At 53.8% G+C, this 17,575-nt stretch overlaps 1 protein-coding gene and 1 long non-coding RNA gene across 2 annotated transcripts; one reads left to right on the forward strand and one right to left on the reverse strand.

Annotated features, from left to right (window-relative positions):
- The first annotated feature begins 203 nt into the window (after nt 1-203).
- On the forward strand, nt 204-2,717 carry LOC142477081 (uncharacterized). Its single transcript, XR_012792168.1, has 2 exons — nt 204-275; nt 1,178-2,717. It is a non-coding gene; the product is annotated as an uncharacterized LOC142477081 (long non-coding RNA).
- A 1,967-nt stretch (nt 2,718-4,684) lies between these two features.
- Nucleotides 4,685-16,857, reverse strand: SNPH (syntaphilin). Its single transcript, XM_075582133.1, has 5 exons — nt 16,694-16,857; nt 11,555-11,645; nt 11,156-11,257; nt 7,805-7,954; nt 4,685-7,482 (listed from the first exon to the last, which is right to left on the reverse strand). Exons 1-5 carry the CDS (start codon nt 16,794-16,796, stop codon nt 6,519-6,521), a joined length of 1,410 nt encoding a protein of 469 aa, XP_075438248.1. The 5' UTR covers nt 16,797-16,857; the 3' UTR covers nt 4,685-6,518.
- Between the last annotated feature and the right edge of the window lie 718 nt (nt 16,858-17,575).

Raw genomic sequence — 17,575 nt, forward strand, 5'->3', positions numbered from 1 at the left:
TGTTAGGTGTGTGTGGACAGGGAATGTGCACTGTAGAGTATAATGCGTTTGCCTCACAATGTGTGTGTGGTGTGTGTGTGTGTGGTCACACACTGTGTATAGTGAGGGGCGGGCCTGTACAGTCCCCGGGTCTCTCCTCATTAGCTCTGCTTGTTAATCTCTGCTGCGTCTGTCACAGGATCGGCAGCTTGGGGACATTCTGGGCGGGCGGGGCGGGGACGCACGGTCACGGTGACGGTCATTCCCTGTATCATCTACGAGCACATCATGAAACGGTGACGACCCCCTCCCCCATAAACAGAACCATGCCCCCCCCCCCCCCCCCACCGCAAGTCACCAGGACAGCGCCGAGTCTGTGACCTGCGGGTCAAACGCTTAGAACTCAAATCTACAGTGATTCCATCTCCCCGGATCTAACCGCCAAGTATCAAGTATCTTCGTTACACTGTAGTGCGGACCCCCGGTGAGATCACTCACGGGGGGCCGTGCTACAATTTAACGAAGATTATCGCATGTGCTGGGCGCATATTGTAATTATTTGTCACTGTGCCTGTAATCCAATTTGTGAGAATTTCTTCATGAGTAACTTGATAGGTTTTATTATTGCGTGTTATTGTGTTTTATTACTGCGTGTTATTGTGTTTTATTACTGCGTGTTATTGTGTTTTATTACTGCGTGTTATTGTGTTTTATTACTGCGTGTTATTGTGTTTTATTACTGCGTGTTATTGTGTTTTATTACTGCGTGTTATTGTGTTTTATTATTGCGCGTTATTGTGTTTTATTACTGCGCGTTATTGTGTTTTATTATTGCGCGTTATTGTGTTTTATTATTGCGCGTTATTGTGTTTTATTACTGCGCGTTATTGTGTTTTATTATTGCGCGTTATTGTGTTTTATTATTGCGTGTTATTGTGTTTTATTACTGCGTGTTATTGTGTTTTATTACTGCGCGTTATTGTGTTTTATTATTGCGTTATTGTGTTTTATTATTGCGTTATTGTGTTTTATTATTGCGTGTTATTGTGTTTTATTGCGTTACGTCGATGTTATACGGCACTTTATTTGCTGGAGGTTACAACTTCAAATACAGGAATCAACGTGTAAGCGGCGCCCGCGCACAGCGTCACTCATAATGATGCGAACTTACTAATTGGCTTTATTTCCTCGTTCTCAGGATGTCCTCGGGGCTGCTGAAATCCTCCATGGACCACTCCATCCCCGGAGGTGTGACACCCCGTGGAGCTGCCGTCTGCAATGTGTTTGGGGGGAGCGAGTTCTCTACAATTAGGTCTGCCCAGAGCTCACCCACTGCCCTCACTCAGCACCTTACAGCTTTCTGTTCCTGTCCTGTTGGTTATACGGAGCGCCCTGAATCTCCTGCACTGAATAGAGACGTGAAGACAGACAGCCGATTTGGAGCAGTTTAAGAAATTGGTAGCACTGGTCACCTCCCCACAGAACAGTGTCCTTTACGAGCGAGCTCTGTCCTTCCAACCGTGTCCCCTACCAGCGAGCTCTGTCCTTCCAACCGTGTCCCCTACCAGCGAGCTCTGTCCTTCCAACCGTGTCCCCTACCAGCGAGCTCTGTCCTTCCAACCGTGTCCCCTACCAGCGAGCTCTGTCCTTCCAACTGTGTCCCCTACCAGCAAGCTCTGTCCCTTCTAACCGTGACCCCTACCAGCGAGCTCTGTCCTTCTAACCGTGTCCCCAATGAGCGAGCTCTGTCCTAACCGTGTCCCCAACGAGCGAGCTCTGTCCTAACCGTGTCCCCTACCAGCGAGCTCTGTCCTTCTAACCGTGTCCCCAATGAGCGAACTCTGTCCTAACCGTGTCCCCAATGAGCGAGCACTCTGTTCTAACCGTGTCCCCTACGAGCGAGCTGTCCTAACCGTGTCCCTACGAGCGAGCTCTATCCTAACCGTGTCCCCAACGAGCGAGCTCTGTCCTAACCGTGTCCCCTACGAGCGAGCTCTGTCCTAACCGTGTCCCCAATGAGCGAACTTTGTCCTAACCGTGTCCCCAATGAGCGAGCACTCTGTTCTAACCATGTCCCCTACGAGCGAGCTGTCCTAACCGTGTCCCCCTACGAGCGAGCTCTATCCTAACCGTGTCCCAACGAGCGAGCTCTGTCCTAACCGTGTCCCCTACGAGCGAGCTCTGTCCTAACCGTGTCCCCTACGAGCGAGCATTCTGTCCTAACCGTGTCCCCTATGTGCGAGCTCTGTCCTAACCGTGTCCCCTACGAGCGAGCTCTGTCCTAACCGTGTCCCCTACGAGCGAGCATTCTGTCCTAACCGTGTCCCCTACGAGCGAGCATTCTGTCCTAACCGTGTCCCCTACGAGCGAGCATTCTGTCCTAACCGTGTCCCCTACGTGCGAGCTCTGTCCTAACCGTGTCCCCTACGTGCGAGCTCTGTCCTAACCGTGTCCCCAACGAGCGAGCTCTGTCCTAACCGTGTCCCCTACGAGCGAGCATTCTGTCCTAACCGTGTCCCCTACGTGCGAGCTCTGTCCTAACCTTGTCCCCAACGTGCGAGCTCTGTCCTAACCGTGTCCCCTACGAGCGGGCTCTGTCCTAACCGTGTCCCCTACGAGCGAGCTCTGTCCTAACCGTGTCCCCAACGAGCGAGCTCTGTCCTAACCGGTGTCCCCTACGAGCGAGCTCTGTCCTAACCGTGTCCCCTACGAGCGGGCTCTGTCCTAACCGTGTCCCCTACGAGCGGGCTCTGTCCTTCTAACCGTGTCCCCAACGAGCGGGCTCTGTCCTTCTATCTGTGTGTCCCCAACGAGCGGGCTCTCCTAACCGTGGTCCCCAACGAGCGAGCTCTGTCCTAACCGTTGTCCCCCAACGAGCGGGCTCTCGTTCTCGCTACCCTCACCCCCCCAGTGAACCCTGCGCTGCCCCTCACCTCCTCCATTGAGGAATCGGGGAACCTCTTTCAGCCAGCACCTTACTAACCTACCTCCCCCGAGGCCCCGTGTGTTCTCTCTCTGCTCCCCCAGGCCCTGTGTGTTCTCTCTCTGCTCCCCCAGACCCTGCGGGGTGTGATGGTTTTGTTTTTGTTTTGTGTCTCTCTCTCCCCCCCCTCCCCTGTCTCTCTCTCTCCCCGCCTCCCCGGTCTCTCTCTCTCACCCCCCTCCCCGGTCTCTCTCTCCCCCCCCCTCCCCGGTCTCTCTCTCCCCCCCCCCTCCCCGGTTCTCTCTCTCTCCCCCCCTCCCCGGTCTCTCTCTCTCCCCCCCCCCTCCCGGTCTCTCTCTCCCCCCCCCCCCCTCCCCGGTCTCTCTCTCTCCCCCCCCCTCCCCGGTCTCTCTTTCTCCCCCCCCTCCCCTGGTCTCTCTCCCTCCCCCTCCCCCGGTCTCTCTCTCCCCCCCCCCTCCCCCGGGTCTCTCTCTCTCCCCCCCTCACCCGGTCTCTCTCTCTCCCCCCCCTCCCCGGGTCTCTCTCTCTCCCCCCCTCCCCGCTCACCGGTCTCTCTCTCTCCCCCCCTCCCCGGTCTCTCTCTCTCCCCCCCCCTCCCCCCGGTCTCTCTCTCTCCCCCCCCCTCCCCGGTCTCTCTCTCTCCCCCCCTCCCCCGGTCTCTCTCTCTCCCCCCCCCTCCCCGGTCTCTCTCTCTCCCCCCCCTCCCCGGTCTCTCTCTCTCTCCCCCCCCTCCCCGGTCTCTCTCTCTCTCTCCCCCCCCCTCCCCGGTCTCTCTCTCTGCTCCTCGCGTGTGAATATTTTTCTGTATACTGGAAACTCTGTATTTTTATTAAAGAAAAGTCTAAACCAGTCATTCTCTCATACTCTTGATGTTAACCCCTCGGTGTCAGACACCCTGCAAGGCGCTGAAGAGAGAGTCGGACAGCGGGACGTGGCTCAGGCCGGTTTAATACATTCAGCAGGACAGACAGCGGAAGCAGCAACATCAAAAATATATATTCTCTCTATACAGATTTTATTATAATTTATTTAATTCTATTATCGTATACATTTATCTGTAGTGCAGGGCTGCCAACTCCACTCCTCAAGGGCCACCAACAGGCTGGGTTTTCAGGATACCCCTGCTATAGCACAGGTGGCTTAATCATTCTGCCTGCACCACCTGTGCTGAAGCAGGGATATCCTGAAAACCTGGCCTGTTGGCAGCCCTTGAGGACTGGAGTTGGCCACTCCTGCTATAGGCGACACTGTCACTGCATCACATGTCCTTGTGACAGGGACAAGGAGTGACAGGCACTAAAGTGACCCCTCGAGCCGATGATTCATGTCACAAACTTGTATTATATTGAACACATGAGAAGTGCTAAGTAATGTCCCCTCCTCCCCCCTTACATAGAAGTGCTATGAATGTGACAACTTGGTGACATGAGCAGACCCGGCAGTTCGTCACTCCCCCTCCCCCCAAATAAATACACCCACAAATTGCATCACCACTCTTTTAACCCTTTCACTGCTGAGGCGGAACACTGCCCCCCCTGCGCCCACCTCCCCCCATATAGCATTGGGGTCTCCTCTGAGGCAGTCTGCATCAGTACAGTTTGGGTGGAAGCTCTGTCCCCGAGAACACGTGACAAACATGCCCCCCCCCCCTAAAATAAAAAGGCCATGAGGGCACCCCCCCCTCCCCCCCCCCCCCCCCCAGGCTGGAGGATTCCTGCAGCGAGTGACATTTTCCAGGAATATCCCCCCCCCATCCCCTCCCTGTACCAGAGCGGACTGCAGTGCATTGCAAAGCAAGGTATACCTGTACCATGCCACGCAATGCTCCACAGGCACCCAGGGGGTTAGACAACCCAGGATGTATCACTGCCATAAAAAATCACAATTCTGTTCCCCCGTGTCACAAACGAGTCTGCGCAGTGACATTAATCCGGGGGAGGGGGGGGGTCCCAGTGTGATACAGGCAGGGCCATGTCCCACCATTCAACTGTATACCGGGGCCCAACAGCAGCATGACCCCCAGAACCTGCCCCCTCAACAGTATTAGTGACCCGCGGACTGTGGAACAGGCAGGGAGCGGACGTGCGGGCTGCGCACAAACGTAGAACATACACCGCGTGCATAAGGCGGCCAACTCCTGTCCTCACGGGCCACCAACAGGACAGGTAATGGGGATATCCCTGCTTCAGCACAGGTGGCTCCAATCGGTCAGTGGCTCAGTTGACCTGTGCTGAAGCAGGGATATCCCCAAGACCTGGCGGCGGCCCTTGAGGACTGGAGTTGGCCGCTCTATGCACTAAGTGCAAACATACAGACACAGCGAGGCGGCATCCTGCCTGCGTATACAGTATACAGCTCACACTGTGTATAACACACACACACCCACACCCCTTACATACTGGTGTCATTAACTAGAACAAGGTCACGGGGAGCAGAGAACAAACAGCATCCTATGGATCAATGTCACCTTGTTCTGCAGCAAAACGTCACCTTTTTCCCGACGATCCGGGGGAATGTCCGACCCTCACTGCCTCAGCCTAACAGTAACCAGCACGAGATGTGTTCCGGCCGCCTGGGTACTGTCTTATACACACGGACACACCAGGAACATGGCATCAACATGTATGTATAGTGTTATGTTCCATATGTACATGGCGTGTTTCTGGCTATTCTTTTTCACACGCACACACGTATAGAGAGCAGATGTACCTACATGTAATATATGTGGCAGACACGCACAGCCTCCGTGCACATGTGTGGGTCATGCTGTTCACCCCACGGTAGAGACGCATTAAATGATGCATACGGTGCAGACACACACAGCTTCAAATACCACACAAGTACATGACTGGATCCTTCACGCGTGTGAGCAGACAGGTAACACATGATCTGTTGTACTGAGACACACAAAATACACATGGGACAGAATGATCTTGCCTGTGCACGTAGAGAGCAGCCGTGTATGTATACACACACACACACGTGTCCCATCATAAAATGACATGGCTGATTAAATACAACACGCACCCTACATCGATCTCTATATACACTATATTCTAGATGTGTTAACCTCTTCATGGCTGTACTTCCCAGCAGTGAGGGGGTTCATTCTTACAGGACACAGAGGCGGCTCTCTCCAATTGGTCTACAGGAGCCTCAAAACCAGTCCCGTGCTTACCACACGCCTAACATCCACACTCACATCCATGTGACTCCCAGCCTGTGGCCCGCGTCACTGCCAGAGTGAGGGAGGCTGGTAACAGAGTGCGTGGGGAGGCATGCAGTGCACACGGACACGCAGTGCACACGGACACGCAGTGCACACGGACACGCAGTGCACGCCGTGTTCTTACTGACCCGGCGCTCTCCAGTGTATGCCCCAGAGTTCTCACTCCATGATCTGAGTGACCATAACACCACCCCCCTCCGCACAGACAATTGCCCCCTGGGGGCAGATACTCAGCTGGACACTGGGTGCAGCACCCCACATAGTGCAGATCCGTGGGAAGAGGTAGTCTCAGAGACGGGCGTGGGAACGCCTGGCCCAGGAGGGAGCGTGCACAGTGCAGTGTGAAGAGCCCCCCTTCTGTAGGGGTCAGGGCTGGCCGGACGGGGCGCTGACCGGACGGCAGCTGATCCGGCGGATGGAGTGCAGAGCGACGGAGCAGCATCCTCGCATCAGGGAGCTAATGTTGTAGACGGGTTGCCCCGGCTGCCTCTGCGCGCGGCACAACCAGGCCACGGTGGGGACCACGGGGATCAAAACGGCCAGCAGGTCCACCACAAAGTACCGGCTCCAGTAGCTCAGGGGCGCGTCGGGCTCCTCCGTCCCGGCTTCCCCCCCCGGGCCGCCTTCTGCCACCAGCACCACGCAGCTGGGGTCAGGGGACGCGGGGAGGGGGCCCGGCTGCTCGGGATCCCACGGGGAACAGGAGGGGCTGCCACCCACGTGCGACTGAAGCACTTTCTCCAAGATGGCGTCAGGGTCGGGCGTCCCTGGGGCCGCGTCCGTCTGCACCCCGCAGTCGGTCACGCTGCTGGCCTGCACCGCCACCTCTGCGCACAGCGGAGGGGGGCGCGCTCCCAAGCATGGCGGCCCTTCCCCGAGGCAGCACTCTGTGCCGGAGGACACCGCGCTGCTGTGATCCAGGGGGTCGGAGCGGCTCAGGCTGTCGTCCGGAGCGGTGTATCCGCTGTCCCCAGTGTCCTCCGCGGGCCGCTCGCTCAGCTTGGTGTAGGTGGAGCTGCGGGTCAAGGAGCGGGCGGGCGAGCCCCCCGCGGAGCCTCCACCCTCCGCCCCGTCCTGCGCCAGCTCCACGCTCTGGAGCAGCGTCTCCAACTTGCGGTTCTGCTGGTTGATGTCGGCGAAGTACTTCTGGACCCCGGTGTCGGTGTCGCTCAGGCGGCTCTGCACGTTCTCCATGACCCCGCGCAGCTGCTGGATCTCGTGCTGGGCCGCCTTCAGCGCCAGCTGGGCCTCCACCCGGTGACACTCCTCCTCTATCCAGTCCTCCTGCATGCGGCTCAGGTGGGACCTCAGCTCGTCCACCTCAGAGTCTCTGCACGGGGGAGAGAGGAAGAAAGGGGGAGAGCTCGAGATGGAGAGGGGGCGGGGGGGACAGCGAGAGAAGGAAAGAAGAAGGAGAGCGAGAGAGATGGAAAGAGGAAGCCAGGGAGACGAGGAGGATGTGAGGTCACAGAAGGTCGGCGGACCTTCCCACAGAGAAAAGACGGTTGTCACCGGGCCCTCAGGTCTCCAGTTGACCAGTGTCACCAAGTTTTGCTCTGTCACACCAAACACCGCTCCATCACACGTCTCCTGCAGAGCATGCGGAACCTCCCATGTCTGCTGAACCTCTCCTCCCCTGCAGAGCGTCTCACCTCTCGTGCATAGCGTCGTGCATGTCCTTGAGCCGGGACCTCAGGTGCCGGATGCAGACCTCCTTCTGCTGCAGCGGGGTGAGGTACTGCTCCGGGGTGGGGGGTTTGATGCCGTGGTTGTCACTGCAGAGAGTATATTTGGCGGAGCGCCTGTGGAGGGGGGAGACCGCGCGAGAGATTATGCTGGTGCAAGGGAGCGGAGTTACCTGGAGGGTGGGGGGGGGGGGGGCTGCATTGGGAAGAGGTTACATAAGGGGGGTGGGGAGGGGAGGCTGCATTGGGAGGAGGTTACATAAGGGGGGTGGGGAGGGAAGGAGGCTGCATTGAGAGGAGGTTACATAAGGGGGGTGGTGGGAGGCAGCATTGGGAGGTTACATAAGGGGGGTGGGGGGGGAAGAGGCTGCATTGGGAGGAGGTTACATAAGGGGGGTGGGGGGGGCTGCATTGGGAGGAGGTTACATAAGGGGGGTGGGGGAAGAGGCTGCATTGGGGGGAGGTTACATAAGGGGGGTGGGGGGGGAAGAGGCTGCATTGGGGGGAGGTTACATAAGGGGGGTGGGGGGGAAGGAGGCAGCATTGGGGGGGGGTTATGTAGATAGATTTTTTGTGGTTCAAAGGTCAGCTTGAAGAGGCCATTTAAAAAGGTTAATTTTATTTTGCATTCTCTGTGAAAATGCAGAGACAAGGATTCACACAGTGCAAAATTAAACATAGCCAGGGCCCGGGACACAGACAGCAGATATACGACCGTAATACTGAATATAAGCCTTGTGCTTTGTCTCTTCATACTAACAAGCCTAAAATTAAAAAGGTTCATTTATAGTTAGAAAAGGCCAAGCTTGAGGAAAATGAGCTCAGAGCAGAAAGAAACAGCTACCCAAATACACTGCTCTCCGCCTATAACCCATAACGTCTTATTCCTGCACTAACTAAAGGTCGGTATTGTAAGATGTCCCGGGAATAAATATATTGGAACTGCAGGGAAACCGGTGCCAGGATCTGTGGTTTTCACACAACACGGATTCTATGCGAACCTGTTACTAAAATTTCACAAGTTCGCCGAACCGGTGCCTCCATTTTCTTACCTGTGGTGGCGGGCAGCGTCTACCAGCATCTTACCCCTGCATACCTTCTCAACATGGCGTTGCGTTACCATGCCAACGGGAATGCCACGTGATGTAACCACATTGCTCCTACTATAACCCCTACGCTCACACACATTTTTTTAACGCTTCCCTCTACTCTGGTACCTTTCCCTCCTCCTTCAAACATGCAACAGTTAAACCATTACTCAAAAACAGCAAGCTTGGCCCTACCTGTCTTTCTAACTATCGACCCGTCTCCCTCCTGCCTTTTGCCTCCAAACTCCTTGAACGTCTTGTATTCTCTCATTTGCTCCATTTTCTCAACATTTTCTCCATTTTCTCTCCTAGACCCTCTACAATCTGGCTTCCGCACTGCTCACTCCACTGAAACAGCCCTCACAAAAATAACTAATGACCTCCATGCTGCCAAAGACAGAGATCATTACACTCTGCTCATATTACTCGACCTCTCTGCAGCATTTTGCACCGTGGACCACCCTCTTCTCCTTCACATTCTCCATGCGCTTGGTATTCGTAACAAAACTCTATCCTGAATCTCCTCCTACCTCTCCCATCGTACTTTCAGTGTCTCTTTTGCTAACACCTCCTCCTCCTCTATCGACCTCTCTGTGGGGGTACCCCAGGGCTCTGTCCTGGGACCTCTTCTCTTTTCTCTGTACACATTTTCTCTTGGTGACCTAATCAAATCTCTTGGGCTTAAATATCACCTCTATGCTGACAACACACAAATTTACCTTTCAACCCCTGACCTTACACCTGCTGTACAGACCAAAGTTTCTGAATGTCTCTCTGCTATATCATCCTGGATGGCCCTCATCCGACTTAACTTAACATGGCAAAAACAGAGCTCCTCATACTTCCTCCAAAACCTGGCCCTATTTCCTCCTTCCACAGTGTTGGAAGTACTATCATTCACCCAGTAGCCCAAGCACACTGCCTAGGGGTCACACTAGACTGCTCTCACATTCTCCCCTCACATTCAAAGCGTATCGAAAACCTGTCGCTTTTTCCTCCGCAATATTACTAAGACACGTCCTTTCCTCTGTTACTCGACTTTGACTCAGGCCCTCATTCTCTCCCGTCTTGATAACTGTAACCTCCTGCTGTCTGGCCTTCCTGCCTGTCACCCGTCTCCCCTACAATCTATCCTAAACGTTGCTTCCAGAATCACTCTACTCTTTCTTAAATCTGTCTCGGCGTCTCCCCTTATGAAATGCCTCTCCTGGCTTCCTATCAAATCCTGTATCACACACTCAGTTCTCTTCCTCACTTTAAAGCTTTACACTCTTCTGCTCCTCCTTACATCTCAGCCCTAATTTCTCACTATTTACCATCCCGACTCTTGCGTTCTGCTCCAGGAGGTCTTCTCTCTACCCCCTTTGTATCTAAAGCCCTCTCCCGCCTTAAACCTTTCTCACTGACTGCCCCACACCTCTGGAATGCCCTTCCCCTCAATACCCGACTAGCACCCTCTCTATCCACCTTTACGACCCACCTTAAGATACACCTGCTTAAAGAAGCATATGAATAGCACTGTGGCGAATACTATACACACGATACATAAAGCTTGGCCCCCTGCCGATGCCCTTACCAGAACGCCCTCCTACTGTCTCTGTACGTTCCCCCCTACCAATTAGATTGTAAGCTCTTCGGAGCAGGGACTCCTATTCCACAATGTTCCTTTTATGGCTGAAGCACTTATTCCCATGACCTGTTATTTATATGATTGTCACGTGTATTACGGCTGTGAAGCGCTATGTACATTAATGGCGCTATGTAAATAACGACATACATACATAACGTGACTTTCGTTGCTATGGCAATCAGACGCTACATGACGTCACGAAGTTACATGGCGTCGCGTTGTCATGTGACACCGCGCGGCCATTTTGAGAAGATATGTAGGGAAAAGATGCTGGTAGACGCCGCCCACCGCTCCGAAGGTAAGAACCGGTCATTAAAATGGGGGGGGGGGGGTGGGGGGTTGGGGGTTGGGAGGTGGAGGGGGGGTTACTTGGGGGTGGGAGGTGGAGGGGGGGGGGTGGGAGGTGGTGGGGGGCTGGGAGGTGGAGGGGGGGTTACTTGGGGGTGGGAAGTGGAGGGGGTGGGAGGTGGAGGCGGGGGGGTGGGAAGTGGAGGGGGGGGTGGGAAGTGGAGCGGGGGGAGATGGAGGCAGGGGTGGGAGGTGGGAGGTGGAGGCGGGGGTGGGAGGTGGAGGGGGGGGGTGGGAGGTGGAGAGGGTTACCTGGGGGTGGGGCTTCCGTCGCTTCCTTTGCAAGATCCTGAACTGCTGCTGACAGATGATGTTCCGTACGTGTCCCTCATGGTGACCGGGGGGGAGGTGCGTCTGGGGGAAAGGGGGGGGGGGATATCAGAGTCAGGAGACCTGCACATCAGGCCCCACATTATCAGTAACATCCCATTAACCAGCAGGAGAGAGGAGGGAGCAGGAGATGGGGAGAGGAGGGAGCAGGAGATGGGGAAAGGGGGAGCAGGAGATGGGGAAAGGGGGGAGCAGGAGATGGGGAGAGGAGGGAGCAGGAGATGGGGAAAGGGGGAGCAGGAGATGGGAAAAGGGGGGAGCAGGAGATGGGGAAAGGGAGAGCAGGAGAGAGGTATATGGGATGGGGGGGGAAACAGTCACCTCCGGGAGCCGGACGAGGATCTCCTGACTCCGGTCATAGACATCGGTACACTGCAACACGGCGCCGACACGGGGCGGCACAGAGCGCCCCCTGCAGGGGGCAGAAAGAGGAAATGAACAATGGAAACTGTCATCAATTCCCATAACATTCTGCAATGTGAGCTTTGATGGTCAGCTCACTGGGTTAGTGATCCGCTGCAATAGTTTGTGTCCCTTCCACAAAGCCACATCCACTGCCTGTGAGACACACAGACACACAGACACACACACAGGCACACACACACGCAGACACGCAGACACACACACAGACACACACACACACACATAGACACACAGACACACAGACACACAGACACACAGACACACACAGACACACAGACACACACAGACACACAGACACGCAGACACACACAGACACGCAGACACACACACAGACACACACAGACACACACAGACACACAGACACGCAGACACACACAGACACGCAGACACACACACAGACACACACACAGACACACACACAGACACACACACAGACACGCAGACACGCAGACACACACAGACACGCAGACACGCAGACACGCAGACACGCAGACACGCAGACACGCACAGACTACCCTCCCCCAGCAGACCTGTTAGTCTCACTGATTTTTATTAGCCGCGTTTCTCGGGCTTTAGCGGAGTCTCACTGATTTTTATTAGCCGCGTTTCTCGGGCTTTAGCGGAGTCTCACTGATTTTTATTAGCCGCGTTTCTCGGGCTTTAGCGGAGTCTCACTGATTTTTATTATCCACGTGTCTCGGGCTTTAGCGGAGTCTCACTGATTTTTATTAGCCGCGTTTCTCGGGCTTTAGCGGAGTCTCACTGATTTTTATTAGCCGCGTTTCTCGGGCTTTAGCGGAGTCTCACTGATTTTTATTATCCACGTGTCTCGGGCTTTAGTGGAGTCTCACTGATTTTTATTATCCACGTGTCTCGGGCTTTAGTGGAGTCTCACTGATTTTTATTATCCACGTGTCTCGGGCTTTAGTGGAGTCTCACTGATTTTTATTATCCACGTGTCTCGGGCTTTAGCGGAGTCTCACTGATTTTTATTAGCCACGTGTCTCGGGCTTTAGCGGAGTCTCACTGATTTTTATTAGCCACGTGTCTCGGGCTTTAGTGGAGTCTCACTGATTTTTATTATCCACGTGTCTCGGGCTTTAGCGGAGTCTCACTGATTTTTATTAGCCGCATTTCTCGGGCTTTAGCGGAGTCTCACGGATTTTTATTATCCACGTGTCTCGGGCTTTAGCGGAGTCTCACTGATTTTTATTAGCCGCTTTTCTCGGGCTTTAGTGGAGTCTCACTGATTTTTATTATCCACGTGTCTCGGGCTTTAGCGGAGTCTCGCTGATTTTTATTATCCACGTGTCTCGGGCTTTAGCGGAGTCTCACGGATTTTTATTATCCACGTGTCTCGGGCTTTAGCGGAGTCTCACTGATTTTTATTATCCACGTGTCTCGGGCTTTAGTGGAGTCTCACTGATTTTTATTAGCCGCGTTTCTCGGGCTTTAGCGGAGTCTCACTGATTTTTATTATCCACGTGTCTCGGGCTTTAGTGGAGTCTCACTGATTTTTATTAGCCGCGTTTCTCGGGCTTTAGCGGAGTCTCACTGATTTTTATTAGCCGCGTTTCTCGGGCTTTAGCGGAGTCTCACTGATTTTTATTATCCACGTGTCTCGGGCTTTAGTGGAGTCTCACTGATTTTTATTAGCCGCGTTTCTCGGGCTTTAGTGGAGTCTCACTGATTTTTATTATCCACGTGTCTCGGGCTTTAGTGGAGTCTCACTGATTTTTATTAGCCGCGTTTCTCGGGCTTTAGTGGAGTCTCACTGATTTTTATTATCCACGTGTCTCGGGCTTTAGTGGAGTCTCACTGATTTTTATTATCCACGTGTCTCGGGCTTTAGTGGAGTCTCACTGATTTTTATTAGCCGCGTTTCTCGGGCTTTAGCGGAGTCTCACTGATTTTTATTATCCACGTGTCTCGGGCTTTAGTGGAGTCTCACTGATTTTTATTAGCCGCGTTTCTCGGGCTTTAGTGGAGTCTCACTGATTTTTATTATCCACGTGTCTCGGGCTTTAGTGGAGTCTCACTGATTTTTATTAGCCGCGTTTCTCGGGCTTTAGTGGAGTCTCACTGATTTTTATTATCCACGTGTCTCGGGCTTTAGTGGAGTCTCACTGATTTTTATTAGCCGCGTTTCTCGGGCTTTAGCGGAGTCTCACTGATTTTTATTAGCCGCGTGTCTCGGGCTTTAGTGGAGTCTCACTGATTTTTATTAGCCGCGTTTCTCTGGCTTTAGTGGAGTCTCCCTGATTTTTATTATCCACGTGTCTCGGGCTTTAGTGGAGTCTCACTGATTTCTATTAGCCGCGTTTCTCGGGCTTTAGTGGAGTCTCACTGATTTTTATTAGCCGCGTTTCTCGGGCTTTAGTGGAGTCTCACTGATTTTTATTATCCACGTGTCTCGGGCTTTAGTGGAGTCTCACTGATTTTTATTAGCCGCGTTTCTCGGGCTTTAGTGGAGTCTCACTGATTTTTATTAGCCGCGTGTCTCGGGCTTTAGTGGAGTCTCACTGATTTTTATTAGCCGCGTTTCTCGGGCTTTAGCGGAGTCTCACTGATTTTTATTAGCCGCGTGTCTCGGGCTTTAGCGGAGTCTCACTGATTTTTATTATCCACGTGTCTCGGGCTTTAGCGGAGTCTCACTGATTTTTATTAGCCGCGTTTCTCGGGCTTTAGCGGAGTCTCACGGATTTTTATTATCCACGTGTCTCGGGCTTTAGTGGAGTCTCACTGATTTTTATTAGCCGCGTTTCTCGGGCTTTAGCGGAGTCTCACTGATACAAATCAGAACTTTTCCATTTAAAAAAAAAAGACATTTTTTCATCTCGCCCGTTTCAATCCTCGGGGTGACATTTCTGCATTGCTACCCTGACAATGTCCACGGCCTCGTTCACACCCCGCAGGAAATGTCTGTGTGAGCGCAGCACACAAGGAGTTAATAAGGACCAGGCTCCTCCCCGTGCAAGGATAACCTTCCTCCCCACACGAGCCGCCGGGGCACAAGTGACGCAATCCCCCAGCCTGTGTGACTTAGAGAGGGACGGTGACAGGAGGCTTCACAACCAGACCCCAAAACCGGGAACTGGAAACCCACCAGGCGAGACCCCCCCAATTACTCCCCCGTCTCACCACACTGCGGGAGGGATCGGTGCTCCAGTGACACACACAGCACTGGGCGTCCTGCCCATCACTCATCCCCCAGGGGTTGTCATGGTAACGGGGATGATGCTGAATTAGGTGATGGAGCTACATACAGACACCTCCCCTCCTCCTCCTCCCAGAGGGGACCAGCGCAGATCCCCAGGAAATCAGCATGATACATTGTACAACTGGAATAATAATCTGCGCTCATTAGATTGCAAGCTCTGCAGAGCAGGGCTGCACCATGTTTGCACTTCATACTATCTACACACACACACACACACACACACACACACACACACGAGAAGTGTGCGTGATCATCCTCAAGATCACTATATTGTTTAATCATTTTACAGGGGACTTTGAACATGACGACTCACTGATCCCCAATCTATTAATGTCCCTCCGAAGCGACAGGACAGGGGGTGTCCATGCACGCTGGGGTGTATAATCCCAGCGCTAATGAACGCCACTGGAAACCAGGCCCCCGGTCTACAGACAGGAGCTGCTTGTGCTGAGGTGCGGAGACCTCCGACTCAGACACTTGTATTGTTTGGTGGACCCCAAAATTCACCCCCAAGGCGCCCACACCATCGTGCGCACCCCCGGCTGCGGAGACCCCCACATATTCACTAAACAGGATTCCCCATCCTTGTGACCCTCCTGCAAAGTTGACTGTATAAGAGGGGCCCCACACAGACCACCAACAATGGTGGCCCTTTGTGCCCCCCCCCCCGCTACATGTAACAGACATAACAGGACTGCAAAAAGAGGGATCCACAGATCACCACCCCCTCCCCCGAGAGGATCCCACAAATGGCATGGGGACGCTGGCAAATGTGACTGCAGCGCTGTGACCTTCAGAATAACAGCACACAGCAAACACCATAGCGGAGACCCAGAACCAATCACTTATTCATCAGGAACAGCTGATGAAAACCAGGGGGAGGTGGGTGCATATACCTGCATGGGGGGCGGGGTGCATATACCTGCAAGGGTGGGGGGAGATGGGGGTGGGGGTGTTACCCTGCGCTGGAAGACCCTGCAGAATGGTGTTGGGTGCAGGCTGCATGTTTGTAGGGTGGGGGTGTTACCCTGCGCTGGAAGACCCTGCAGAATGATGGTGTTGTGTGGGAGGTTGGGTGCAGGTTACATGTTTGTAGGGTGGGGGTGTTACCCTGCGCTGGGATACCCTGCAGAATGATGGTGTTGTGTGGGAGGTTGGGTGCAGGTTACATGTTTGTAGGGTGGGGGCGTTACCCTGCGCTGGGAGACCCTGCAGAATGATGGTGTTGTGTGGGAGGTTGGGTGCAGGTTACATGTTTGTAGGGTGGGGGTGTTACCCTGCGCTGGGAGACCCTGCAGAATGATGGTGTTGTGTGGGAGGTTGGGTGCAGGTTACATGTTTGTAGGGTGGGGGCGTTACCCTGCGCTGGGAGACCCTGCAGAATGATGGTGTTGTGTGGGAGGTTGGGTGCAGGTTACATGTTTGTAGGGTGGGGGTGTTACCCTGCGCTGGGAGACCCTGCAGAATGATGGTGTTGTGTGGGAGGTTGGGTGCAGGTTACATGTTTGTAGGGTGGGGGTGTTACCCTGCGCTGGGAGACCCTGCAGAATGATGGTGTTGGGTGCAGGTTGCATGTTTGTAGTGTGCGCAGTGGGAGGTGTGTGACACTTGTGGGTGTGTTTGTGTATCTGTTTTGGGGGGGGAGGGGGAGCAGTCTCTGTAAGCTGCGTGGGACAGCGGCCCCTTACCAGTGTATGTCCTCACACCCCACTGTACTGCAACGCAGATCTTCCACCCCCAACCCCCATACCCCACTCGGGGTAAAATGATCTACACACTATAACCCCCCCAGATGTGCAGCGCCCCCACCCTGTCACCTGCGGGGCTCTGCATGATGCTGCTGCAGCTCCTGCCGGCTCCGGAGTGCGGGGAGAGGAGGGGGGCAGGAGGGGGTTCCGGGAGGGGCGAGGGCTGCGTCATCCCACTTTCACTTAAAGGCACAGCTCAGAGCGGGGACTCCTCCCGCCCCCACTCACATCCAAGCGTGTATGCAGGGTGCCCACGTCACGTGCACTGTGTGCGCAGGATAGACACTGAACATGCATATATACAGTGAGTGCATATTCCTGGGGAAGGTGTAAATACACAAGAATAAAACGATTCCGATCGATCAGACCACAAAGCACATTGCGAGTATATACATATATATCCTATTAATGACTCAGAAAACGTCATACACTACATCAATGTTTTTTAACCTTTTTTGGTTAAGGAACCTTATAATTATGTTACTAAATTCTCTCTAATAGCGCGTCTGAGATCAGATGCATTGTAAGGAACCCCAACCCTCTCTAATAGCGCGTCTAAGATCAGATGTATTGTAAGGAACCCCAACCCTCTCTAATAGCGCGTCTGAGATCAGATGCATTGTAAGGAACCCCAACCCTCTCTAATAGCGCGTCTAAGATCAGATGCATTGTAAGGAACCCCGACCCTCTCTAATAGCGCGTCTGAGATCAGATGCATTGTAAGGAACCCCGACCCTCTCTAATAGCGCATCTGAGATCAGATGCATTGTAAGGAGCCCCGACCCTCTCTAATAGCGCGTCTGAGATCAGATGCATTGTAAGGAACCCCGACCCTCTCTAATAGCGCGTCTGAGATCAGATGCATTGTAAGGAACCCCAACCCTCTCTAATAGCACGTCTGAGATCAGATGCATTGTAAGGAACCCCAACCCTCTCTAATAGTGCGTCTGA

Source organism: Ascaphus truei, unplaced genomic scaffold (assembly GCF_040206685.1).
Source record: "Ascaphus truei isolate aAscTru1 unplaced genomic scaffold, aAscTru1.hap1 HAP1_SCAFFOLD_1927, whole genome shotgun sequence".
NCBI lineage: Eukaryota > Metazoa > Chordata > Amphibia > Anura > Ascaphidae > Ascaphus > Ascaphus truei.